This window comes from Anolis carolinensis, chromosome 4 (genome assembly GCF_035594765.1).
Source record: "Anolis carolinensis isolate JA03-04 chromosome 4, rAnoCar3.1.pri, whole genome shotgun sequence".
In the NCBI taxonomy this organism is placed as follows: domain Eukaryota; kingdom Metazoa; phylum Chordata; class Lepidosauria; order Squamata; family Dactyloidae; genus Anolis; species Anolis carolinensis.
The window spans coordinates 166,702,731-166,716,089 of NC_085844.1; the positions used below are offsets into that span (position 1 = coordinate 166,702,731).

General features: G+C 38.4%; 1 protein-coding gene across 14 annotated transcripts in view; it reads right to left on the bottom strand.

The window, feature by feature from the left end:
• lrrc7 (leucine rich repeat containing 7) overlaps positions 1-13,359 on the bottom strand; it is a 645,519-nt gene that overhangs the window by 432,747 nt on the left and 199,413 nt on the right. For all 14 annotated transcript variants that reach the window (XR_010005385.1, XM_062978161.1, XM_008118416.3 and 11 more), the window contains 4 exons: positions 12,880-13,080; positions 11,215-11,326; positions 5,392-5,572; positions 1,513-3,190 (listed from right to left, as the gene is read on the bottom strand). Coding sequence is in view for 13 of the 14 variants with exons in the window: in XM_062978161.1 (XP_062834231.1) it covers positions 1,513-3,190; positions 5,392-5,572; positions 11,215-11,326; positions 12,880-13,080 (2,172 nt within the window). In the remaining variant the exon portion in view is untranslated. The remainder of the gene's footprint in view (positions 1-1,512; positions 3,191-5,391; positions 5,573-11,214; positions 11,327-12,879; positions 13,081-13,359) is intronic.

Here is a 13,359-nt window from a genome sequence, read left to right on the forward strand (position 1 = left end):
GTTTCTTGTAAGATTTGTTTAGAGGGGCTTGTCTTTGCCTTTCTCTGAGATTTAGAGAGTGAGACTTGCTCAAGGTCACCTAGTCGGTATCCATGGCTGAGCAGCAATTTGAAATTTGGTCTCAAAAATCATAATACAATGCTCAAATCACTACATCATATTGGCTTTCACATACAATAAATAAATATAACAAAAAGTCATTTCACAGTCATGATAGATTGCTGAAAAGGGTACCTAGGTCTGTGGGAGTCTTAGCAGGAGACATGGCATTGAGTAAGTCCAAGATAATGCAAAACAAAGTAATGCCAACAAAGTAATGCTAAAGTAATGATTCCCTTGATTGTGTTTGAAGGCTTTCTTTTCTTTTACCCAAAGCAGCTATAATGACACAGCTGGACAGGTGAGATCTGCCAAATTCTTAATTCTTTCCCCTAGTGCTGGTATCTCACTGAACACCATCAATTCTTTCCCCTGGAACTGCCATTTCATTGAAAACCATCCATCACAGTTTTCTTTATGTTCCTTGTGAAGAGAAAATATGCATGTCTGTATATTCTACTCAGTATCAAGAAAACTGGGAAGAAAGTTGATTTGTAGACAAATAGAACTGAAGAGGTTAAAGGACTAATCATTTCTCCTTTTGCGCCAAATTACAGATTCAGTAGCTGGATTATATAACCAAAACCATAAATTTGATACTAGAACTACATGTGATACATACTTTCAAACTGTATTTTCCATATTCCAGCCATTACTATATACTACTTCACTCATCAAGAAATTTTAAAAAATGACTTAGAAGTATTCCAACGCACTTCACCACCGGGGAATATCCTGAGAATATCTGGATATAAATGAAACTCAGGTCCACTTACTTCATTGCAAGTAAATAAATTTAAGACTGAAGTAACCAAATCACAAGTAATGTAATGTATTCCTTCAATAGCTGAATGTTTTAAAGATGAACATACTACTGTGTTGGTGTATATATGGTGGCTTCCATTTTGAGCACACAAAATGTATTAATGACATTGAAAAAAATATAAGACAGGTTCTGCATGAGTTATGTAGAATCTGGAATTGTGCTCATCTGTTATAAGGCTGCTTAGGTCAAACCTTCGCATTACTGTTGTGTTGATTCATTATTTTCTCCCATTATTGTAAGAGATAACAAATCACAGTTTTTATACATTTTAAATACTTAATTTTAACATAAGCAGTAATCCATACTGAAGCCAATATTACTTGAAGTGGAGATGGTAATTTTTGTATTTTAAAAACCCAACAATGTTACATCAGGGATATTATTATTTTCTAATTTTCACCCAGGGAGCCCTGTTACTAACTCATCATTGATAATTCTGTACAAAGCAGACTTCATGTTTTATTTGATTTATAACACATATCTAGGAATTATGATTAGATAACATATTAATCACTGCAAGCAGATAGTTTTGATATATCAAAATATAAAAACTAAAGGCATTAATTGCAGAGAAATGCCAAACATACCCTGTCTAACCTTCTAGCTTCTATATGTCTAAGTAGCTGTTGTCTCCAGTCAGCGGGCATTTTACCACAGCTCTCATTTCCCTTCACAGGGGTAGGCCTTGTCTTTATATCAGTGTTATCTGGAGGCTTGTCACCATAGTTACCCAAGTTATAGTCTGATGGTATCTTTTCCAACAGAGCTGCCATTGTAGGCCTAGCTGAAACTGGCCTGGTTTGGGAGGTACCATAACTCTCTGTACTGTAGCTTCTTGCAGACAATGGCCTCCTTTGTGTAAGGTTTTTAACTGGAAAACTTCCAGACTGGGCTTTCACTTCTTGATATGAAGGGTGTTCGTCTTCATACCTGCCATTTCTTTTGAGGAACTGGGATTCAGGCACTGACATGCTGCTTTGGCGCTCCATAGCTCCTCTATACTGATGTCTGTTATACCTATCACTCTGCGGCAGTTCCTGTGGCTCACTGACTCTTCTGTACATTGACATGTCTGTGGAACTGGCCAGTGAATCGGCTCTTCTCAGATATCCAGCCCTTGATCCCTGACTTGAAAACTGAGTATTGACAGTCTCTTCGTTAACAGAAGGCTGAGAGAATGAAAACATGTGCTCCATGGGTGGGTATCCACGGTAGGCTCTTGGGCTGACCAAATCCTTGGAGACATTTTTAGTCTGCTGGGGAATGTATTCCGGAGTATGCTGAAAAGGTGGTGGTATCCTCTTTTCCGCTTTCACTTCCACTGATCCTTGGGGATTGAAACTTTGGTCAAACTGGTACACTTTTTTAGTCACAGAAGGCTTTTGTTGCTGCTGTACCTTAACACTTCCATAGGTCAACATCTCATCATCCAGCATTGGTACAGACTGGCTACGAGACATGCTAGACATCCCATGTTCTGTCCCCATCATTTTGTCTGACCTCTCGTGCATTCCTGCATTGTCCGTAGTCGCTGCATAGTTCTCTAGTGGTATATTATAAACTTTATAAGCGCCAATATCTATCTCGTCTATACTTTGTGACTTTTTAAATCTGTTTGTCTTCAAATCCCTCATCATTGGGGAAAGCCTTTCTGTACTCTTGCTGATGGAAATAATATTTTTAGAAGGCTCTGGGTGACAATGAATATGTGAAAACATATTACCAAGACTCCTGTTTGCATTTGGATCATGATACTCCCATTGTGTTCCTGGGGGGAAAGTGCCACTCATTTCAGGAGAGCCTTTCACGTGATCTTTCCTATCAGGCAAAGGGCTGCCGGTTGGCGTGCTCTCCAGCTTAGAAGGAAAGGCTGTCCTATCTTCGAAAGGGCTAGGGGTTCTGGTCCAGTTCTGCCAAGGGTTTGATGGAGGCACTTCTGATTCAGGCGTGTTTCTCATAGCGGGCTGTTCAAGCTCAAGGGGAATACCAACTATCCGGTCTTGCCGAATTAAAGGCCTGCGTCCATGAGCAGATGTGCTTCTTGACTTGGAGCTTAAGAGGGGGTTAGCGCTGGGATTCTCCGCTGTGTTCTCCTCTGCCACAAATCCCGTGTTGTCATAGTGTGAGCCATCGTTCCAGCTGTCAGCAAAGGTGTCACTCATCGGACGCCGATCATTATGCTGCTGCATGTTTCCTGCTGGAGCTGAGTCCCGCTGGCTGAGCAATGGCTTTGTCTCCAGGGGCTGAGGAAAAGATTGGACAAGCCTGCAAGCAAGATAGATTTAAGAGAAAAAAATTAACCTGTATCGGAAAAAGAGCAATCACAGAAAAACAAACAAGCCTTACCTTACACTACTGTACAGTAAGTACACTCAGTCCTCCACATTCATTGGAGCTATGGGCACAAGACTATGAAAGTGAAAATTGTGATAAAGAAATTGCTGTTTTCTTTAATCTGAGAGAACATCTTTTTAGGAATCTCTAGGTCTTCCAGTGTGACCCTACAGTCAACTTTCATGGAAAGTTGCACCGGTGGACTTAGACATTTTTGGAGAGATGGTCTCTCTAAACATTTCAATGTCCTCCAGCATAACTGGAAAAGGTTAACCACAGAGTCACACTGGAAAGCCCAGAGATTCCTAGAGAGAAGATTTTAAATAAAATATGTGAATAATCAAAACCCATGAAAGTCAAAACCACAACTGTAGAGGGGCAATTGTATAGTTTAATAAATCTAATAATGAGCAGGAATGCTTGCCTATTAGCAGCATAATAAGAAAAATGGTTGGGAACTTTGAAACTTTTTCAGTGCTAGCCCTTTATATTTTTAGAAATGGAGTAAAAATTGGAGAGTTAGTGGGTACGTTTCCAGATTTGTATGGCCTCTTTTATGGAAAGTCAGATTTGTGTGCTATTTCCTTCTAGAGACCAGAGTTTTGTAACTAAAGGTTCCATTTTGAAGATTTGGGGAGTGGAGAAGATTAGAAATATGGCATCCAAGTTTGAAGAACCCATAAGAAAGTATCCATGATTTTAATAAACCACATAATGGTCTCATTAAATAACAGGATTGCCCAAAAGATTATCAAATGTTTTAAGTGAATTAATCACACATACAATAGCTGTTACAGCTGTGCTTATATGTGCTTTCATTACCTGCCGACTTCTGGCAATTTCATATATTTAATAGGGTTTTCCCAGACAAGGAATACTCAGACGTAAGAATAATAAGTCCTCTGTTCATACTCATGCTGTAATCATGGGGAAATGTTCAAAAGTAATCATTTTGTGGCATTAATGTTGAGATGAATTTTTGAAAGTACATTTCTTTTCCTGAAAACCTAAGTTTGTTTATTTATAAAAGTAACAAGTTGGCAAGGAAAGGAAATGTTCCTGTAAAGGAGGAAAAGGTAAAAGTGTAATGAAAAATGGGAAAATTGACACAAATATTTCAACTAATATAATAAAAAATGAATGTAGGAATTAGTTGACTTGGAAACATTAATGTTAAAGTTAACCATATTCTTTTGAAAAATAGTTTGAATGTTCATTTTCCCCTAAATGTCTTGCTGAAATCAAATTCTTAATTGAGTTTGATACATTGATATATTATTTCATTTGATCATCTGCTCCAACAGCTTCTAGATAATTTGCTTTAATCTAGTGAAGAAAATATTTTGTATAAGCAAAGTAACTAAGTTATAAGGGGTACAATCAAACCAAGCTGGTGTACAACTGACAGCTTAATTTATTCCTCAATATGAACAGTACTTAATTTTTTCCATGTTGGATATATTGTGTTCCTTATGAATATCTAAATGCATTCAATTCATTTTGCATGCAATGTCAAAGAGAATGATGGAAGGAGAAAGAGAGAAGCACAATATCCCTATTTGCATGTATATAAAAATGGTTTTTGCAGAAACCTAATTATCTGTCTACACAGAAGTTTGGAGGAAAAATCCATATGCAAATGATTCCTAAGCACACAGCGCTGAGCAGGCAAGCAATGTCAAAGCCTCTTTGAAAATTCAACCTACGGTATTCCTAATAGAATAAAACTTCTCTCTACCTAATTTAACCACCCTATACAGGACTGCATAAGTGGCAGAGAAAATCTGAAGGATGCATCATATTTATGGCTCTTTCATTCTTGTTACTGTGTTACAATAACATGATGGGATATAACTCTTTGGGATATATATTGGTGGCAGGCAGACAAATCTGAACTCTGGATGGAAGACTGAATCCATATGTAAGCCAAACCATTATTTTGCTGGTACTAGTACAAATATATTAAACATCCACCTCTAGTATATTTCACAAAAATCCCTATCTTTTTTAAAAAGAAAAAAAATCATTCTTTTATAAAGGCCTCTTTATTTGAATTCTTACACTTCAGAATTTCTTATCTTTATTTACTTTCAAAACTGGCATCAGAAATGGACCCTCAAAAGTAAACATACCTGTTCCCCCATAAAGAATTGTTCACTGCATCTTTAGCAGTAGTTTGCAAAGACCCCATTTTAACACGAGCATTCGAAGACCCTGAAGAAGCCTGTGAAGGTGAATAGTCTGAATAGGTTCCTGAAGAAACACTGTTGTTCATGCAGTGTACTTTATCAGCTTCAGACTCATCTGTTGACTCTACAAATGGAATGAGAAGTATGACATTAAAGGTACATGGAAGAGGAAAGGATAAAACTAGCATATGTTTTAGCTGCCCTGAGTCCCCTTATTGGGTGAGAAGGGCGGGGTAGAAATGCTGTAATAAGTAAATAAATATGTAAAAAAAAACAATTGCTGTGAAAAAAGTAGTTTCTACTGTCCAATTGCATAGTCAGCTGTGCATATTATCTACAGAAATAATTAAGAATATTATACATATTTTTATGTTCCCATGTGGCTTATTCACTGTCATAATCAATAAGCATGGATTGTTCTACAGCAGGTATACATATTGCTTCACTATTATCCTGTAAGTGCAATATATATTCTGTTAAAAATGTTCTGTTTATTCAAAAGAACTGTAACTTGTGGATTGAAATGGAAAAAGAGGAGGAGGAAGAGGGGAGGAAGAGGTGAAGGAAATTGTTTATATCTTCCTCTTATTATTCATGAACCACACTGCTAGTGCCACAGACAAGTGGATGTGCTCCGTACTAAGCATTTTGGTTGCAGACTGCTCACCAACCTTAGGTGAAGAATTTAGCTATTGTGATCTTTATTACCACAATAGTGTATATTTCTCAGATTTTCAGTTCCCTTATAGCCAATTTCACGGGCATGTAATTACTATGTAGGATGTATGGGTTCATAGTACATATGTGATCAATATTAAAGAGTAGCATTCTTTGAAAGTGATTATAGCAAAGAATGTGTATATCATCACAGCTGATACAGAATATTTTAAATACATGTGTCCATAATTCAAATCATAACTATTCTGAAATCTTGCTTTTGAAATAAAAATTTACATGAGAGCTACAGATATATAAGCATTTTCCCTGCAAGCCTTTGCAATCCCTATGTGCTTAAATATTTGTATCTCTCTCTATATATATTAATTTTATATATGAATTTTCCCCTCATATGTTTGCAGGTCTTTGCAAGTCCTATATACATATAGATATCTAGAGATTTCCATGTACCTGTATATCTGTATCTATGTGTATACATTATTTTATATATAAATTTTTGCCTCACATGTTTGCAAGCCTTTGCAAATCCTATGCAGATATAATTATCTATATATAGAGAGATGTCTAACTAGGTATATATGAATATAGATATATAGGGCTTGGAAATACTACAGGGGAAATGTTGTGAATGAGCCTTCTGGGGTCAACGATACTACTGATAGTAGCAGGAAGAGAAGAAAGGCTCCTCGGGAGCAAGACTCATATGAGAAGTTACAGAGAAAGAGGCTTAGAGAGATATTTGAGGAATCAACAGATGAGGAGTCATTTGAGGGTTTTGAAGGGGAAGATGGGCTTGAAATGGACGTTGGGGATGTGGTACGGGCAGAAGAGGATGGCATGGAATGGACACACACTCCAGAGGGTTGTGATGGGGAGACTGGGCTCACTGGTAATGGGGACGCTGAGGAAACATGGGGTCCTTCAGGATCAGACCCAAGGTGGTCTAATTGGAGGAGTGGGGATAGTTCCACAGCTGTGGGTAGGTCTGGGCGTCGGCAGGATGGTTCCAGCTCAGATGAGGAATGGGAGCAACCTGTGGGAAGGGCGGTGCCCAGCTCGAGTTCTGAAGACGAGTTGTAAATAAATTGAGGGCATTTGGCTATTGGGCCCTTACATGTGGCAAGGTGGTTGTTGGGTGCCATTGGGTTTCGTGTTCGTGTTCCTGAAGACTGGCTTGGGACTGTGCAATCAACGTAAGTTTATTCCGGGTTACTTCTACGACAGGGGCTGGAACTGTGTGCGTTTTCCTTAGACTGCATTGTGATTACTGTCTGCATTAGTTCGCCTCCGTCGTTTTGGCTACTTGTGTCAACCCATTGACGAGGACTTTGCTGTGACGACTTCTCATCTTGGACCTTGGACTGGACATCGTTTTGGCATTACTCTTCGCTCCCTATTCCGGCTTAGCTTCGTTCTCAACCCTGTAACTACTCTCCGTTACCGACCGTTGGCTTCATTCCTAACCCTGAAGTAACGCTCCACTCCCAATTCCAGTTTGGCTCCTGGTTCTGCAGTTACGCTCCGTTACTGACTGCTGGCTTCGTTCCTGACTCTGCAATTACTCTTCGCTCCCAATTCTGGTTTGACTCCTGGTTCTGCAACTACGCTCCGTTACTGACAACTGGCTTGGTTTCTGACCCTGCAGTAACTCTTTGCCCTTCGTTACTTTGTTTCCGGCACCGGTTTGTTTGCGCTGCCTCCGGCGGCAAAGTTTGGCCCGGTATGGGACATTGTTTGTTTTGAGCCTTAAAACTCTATTTGTAGCCCAGTTGGGATTCTGTTTATGTTGGACTCTTGGGAATTCGGGCCGTAGTTTGTTTTGCCTTCTTCAAGTTATCCGGCAATTTTGAGCTGAATCTAAGCAGTTTTGTTTTAATCCAGATTATATCTCTGGATAATCCAGATTATACTCCGGTTTGGTTTTTTGGAGTTTTTTCAGTTCAAATGTCTTTTTCACACTGAAGTTTAAGTGTTGCAAGCTCCTGTGTTTGTTTTATGAGCTTTTTTGAGTTGTTTATAATAAACTGTATTTCCATCCATTGGCTGGCATCTGACCTTGACAGGAAATGCGCACACACACACACACACACACACAGAGAGAGATTTCTAAATAGATATAAACATAAATATATAGGGCTTGCAAATATTGCAGGAGGGAAATGCACATATATAGAAAGGATATGCAAACGTTTCAGGGGAAAATGCATATGTGAAATTAATATATATAATTATAGATCCATATCTAGCTCTGCATTGTTTATATAGGCATTGAATGTTGCCTATTACTATGTTGGAAGCCGGCCTGAGTCCCCATGGGGAGATAGGACAGGGTAGAAATGAAGTTTTATTGTTGTTGTTAAGTTATTGTTAATAACATATTGTTTTTGTTGACCCTACTTTCCCACTTACAGAGCTAGTTTACTGTTTTTCTTTGAAATACAACAAATATTAAAAAATATTTAACTTGCTGGTGCCTCAATTAATGTAATTTTATTAGTATCTATTTTTATTTTTAAATTTACCCGTAGCTGCTGCATTTCCCACCCTCGGCTTATACTTGAGCCAATGAGTTTTCCCAGTTTTTTAGGGTAAAATTAGGTTTCTTGGCTTATATTCAGGTCGGCTTATACTTGAGCATATACGGTAAGTACTGCCCATGGTGATAGTTGGACTAGAATACTACTACTGCTATTACTGCTGCTGCTGCTACTACTGGCAAAAACAACAACAAAAACGTCTTATCCACCTTCCTTATGGATCAAGTCAGGGAACATCAATACATTAAAATAAAAATAGGGCACATAATACTAGTTTAAAACATATACCACCAGTTAAAAATGTATGTTATGAGTTAAATGAGCATGTAAAGCCAATTCATATTAAAAGCAATCATGGAATACTTTAAATTTCATAATAAAAATAATCTTAATAGGTCTAGCAGAAAAGACGGGTCTTTATTGCTGTTTTGAAATTAGGCAGGTTATCCAGATAGCACGTCATTCCATAATCTTAGGGTGGCAGCCAGAGCCTAGGTATTTTTCAAGTGTAGGCGAACAGAATTTTGCCGCCCCCCCAAAACCAATCACTGAAAAATAAAAGCGTTGGATAAGCGAAAATGTTGGATAATAAGGAAGTATAAAGGAAAAGCCTATAAAACATCAAATTACATTATGATTTTAAAAATTAAGCACCAAAACATCATGTTTTACAACAAATCAATAGAAAAAGCAGTTCAATACATGGTAATGTTATTTAGGGATTACTATATTTGCAAATTTAGCACTAAACATTGAACAGGGATATAGGGCAGTGTGGACTTAGATAACCCAGATAGCCCTCAGTATTAAAAAAAACCTCTAAAATCAGGACAATAAATAAAGAACAACACTCTGAAAACAGAAGAAATCCAGACAGTAAACAATCAGGGACAGCTAACTCCTCCCAAAAAAAGATTCTCCCAGGCAAGAAGAAGCCAGGCCTTGAAGCCACAGGGCCATTAAATGCTAATCAAGGTGATTAATTACAACATTCACACCTGCTTCAAAGAAAAGTTCTTTCTCCCACCCTGGACCTTCTACAGATATATAAACCCCACATACCTAGCTTCCAAGTTCCTACAGACCTCACAATCTCTGAAGGCCCCAAAGGTGGGCTTGCGTGGTGCGAAGGTGGGACTGCGCTGGCCGGAAGGCCCAGCGTGGCCGCTGGAAGGCCCGAAAGAGAAGGAGGTGGAGAGTGGTGCCCTCCTCCCAGGACGATGGTGCCCCCGGGACGATGGCGCCACAGGCAAATGCCTATTTCGCCTTATGGTTGGACCTCCTCTGGTGGCAGCAAAAAATGTCCTCTGTGTAACAGAGCCCCATCTATATTGAGCAGTTATGCAGTCTGAAGCTAGCTTTAAACTGCGGCAGCCAGACAACAAACTTCCACAAAAGTACATGAAAGAAAGCCCTCAATGTACATCAGTGCTCTGTGTGTCACAATCAGATTTCTGATTGGGGGGAGGGCACCATAAATCCTGATGGACACGTTGAGACCAGAAGGAGGTGCTGGTGGGGAGGCAGGGAGGACACCTGGATTTCTGGAAATATTTCTCATGGGAACAGTTTGATAATGGGTTTGGGGGGAGGTTGGACTGAACTGCATGGAAACTGAGAGGGGTAGTAGGAGTAGAAAAAAATGGGACTTTCAAATGCAAACAATACTAGTTATTTTTTTCTTGCTGTAGAAACATAGGTAATACATCTTATTTCCAATGTGAGTTGAGTACATTACCAAAGATGCTCTGTAGTTACTGACACTGGTTTTGTTAGCAAACTGGTTCTATGATTTCCTGTGTAATCATCTGCATAGCGAAATGACTTTTTTCAATACTGATTTGAAAATGCATTAAATAGTCAATGTAGAGGGGGCCAAGATGACAAAACATTACAAATGTGAACAAAAGGAGAAAGGGATTTGCCAGGTAGCAAGAACTTTTCAGGGTAAAACAAGTAATTGCCCTCCCAACCAGTTAAAATGGATGAATAAATGATGTAAAAATGAGAGAAAGAGAAGCAGAAAATTAGGAAAACCAAGCAAGAAGCCTGGAGAAACATTTGAATAATGGACATAGCTAAACAAGTGGGCACTATCAAGTTAGGTTAATTAGATTGATATGCCCATGATTATTATCCTGTTGCTGAAAATCATTTGGATTTTAGAACGTTTTGTGTATAGTAAGCTCTAAGTTATTTGAAATTTTGGGATGTCTTCTTTCCCTTTTCTCTTCTGTCCTTTCCTCCTTGTGATGTTTTGCGGGGCAACTACCTCACCCAACCCAAAATATATACTTGAGACCTAGATGATTGGAGATTTATTTGATGGTGACTATGGTCTTATAGAGACTGTAAGAAAAAGGTCCACTGGAAAAGAGAAACAAAAACCAGTATGGAAACATTATTTTCCCTTTCCCCTCTTCCAGTGAATAGACATAGATGGCCAATCCAAGACAGCACAGTCATTAAAAAAATCTGAATTTGCTCCAGCCAGTTTTGAAAAAAGCATAATATATATTTAACAACTTATGTCTTTGAATAAAATGAGTACCTTTTTTATCTTTTCCCAAGAGAACAAGTTTGGGTTGGTACAATGGTGCTTCAGCCATTGAGGGTCGAAGTTCTGCTATCCTCATATCATTCACAGGGTGCACAAAAGAGTCCTGCAAAATGTAAAAATTATTGCATAATTAAGTAATATTTTAAAAAGAAATCATGCTAAACAAACACTTTGTTTAAAGAGCAAAATAAACTATAGTGCTTATTTAGACCATTATTACAGGGACATATACTATGAGTATAAGCTGTCAAAAGTAGTCTTGAACTGCGGTATTCGTAGCATGACTGCAATTATGCTCTACTATTCATTGTCATACAAGAGTATCATCTAGCCTGCAATCACTGTGATCTATCCTAAACACTTGAAAAAACCCTGACCTTAGAGCTAAATCTTAAATAAAGAAAAAAAGTAAACATCAGTTTGAGCAATTTGTCAGTAAACTATCTTTGTCTCCTCTGGAACTCCAGTCTCATTTAGGCCCTGATTACACTCTCTCAGGTTCATTGGGATGAACCAGATTAGGCACCTAGAAGACCTTAGTTGGACACACCTGCTCCCCACCCCCATACTTTGGGTTTTAAAAAAGGCCACTCCTGGACCAAAATTGTCCTGGGGAAGCACAAAATGTGGCAGAAATGCACCTCAGAGCTCATGAAACATTTGAAGGAAAATCTTTTTTGGAAATATTTTGCAAACAATATTTTATGTTTCTAGGTCACCCAGGAGAACTCTGAACACAGTAGAAATACATTCCACTTCCCACTGAGTGCATTTTAGGATATTCTTGAGAAGGAGATCTTAACAATGGGTCCACAGATCCTTTGGGTTCTATGGGAAGATTTCAGTGGGTCCATGAGATTGAATTGAAAAAAAATCAACTTATCTATATTTTCTTTGGCCACTTCATTTATGAAGGTATGCAATAAATTAGAGCTGCATTCATTAATACCTATGTCAATTGATGATTCAATTGACCTGCTCATGTTATGAACTACTGGAATTAGGTCCTCCTGTCCCCATAATATTTATTTTTGTATTTTCAGTGGTTTTCACCTAAAACAAATCTCCCAGTAAAAAAAAGACAATTTTCCACCTCTGGATTTTAGAGAGAAAAGGAGTGAGGGGGAATGAGTGACAAATAAGCTTACTGATGCACCATCTTAATAAAATGATCTATATTATACTGGTATTAACACTGATTGTTTTTGTGTTGTCGAAGACTTTCAAGGCCGGAATCACTGGGTTGCTGTAATTTTTTTCAGGCTGTATGGCCATGTTTCAGTAGCATTCTCTTCTGATGATTCACTTGCATCTGTTGCTGGCATCTTCAGAAGTTCTGTTGCTAGTGAGACAAGTAAGTTGTATACATTTCTGTGAAATGTCTAGGGACTTTGCATCTGCAAGGCTACTGGATGCTAATCAAGCTTGCTAATTGCAACAGTCACACTTGCTTCAAACAGACAAGGGATATTTCTCCCACCCTGGACATTTCACGGATATATATACCCCACTTGCCTCACTAGAACAGAACCTCTGAAGATGCCAGCCACATATACAGGCGAAACATTGGGTGAGAATACTACTGGAACATGGCCATACCACCCGAAAAACTCACAGCAATCCATTGATTGTTTTAATCCCATTGTTACTTCTTACCTCCACCGATATTTCCTTTGGTGCCATTGGCCACTTGTGCTCATATTTTTCCTTCATCGCTTGCTCTGAACTGACTGTTGGTGTTGAATTCTCAGGTCTCACTCCATGGGGAGATTTACCCACCAGATTTTGAACAGATTTCACCATATTCTTTAAATCTTCTGGGTAGGGAGTTGGATATCGCTTTAAGTTTATTTCAACCTGAGCATTCATTTCACAAAATAAATTAAAAGCACAAACAGGAAATAAAAATAAATCATTAAGCATCTAATTTTGATTGCCAAGACTATATTAAACGCAAAACACAGACAGTGAATTTAGGCATTTGAGACAATGTTAACATAAAACATTTGCTATACTATGTTCTGAACTGTTAGCGCCTATGTCAGTTACAACATGGCAAAAATAGAACTGAAATAATTATCTTCCCCCCTCTTCTAAACTCTATAATTTGACAATACATCTGTTAAATTATATCTC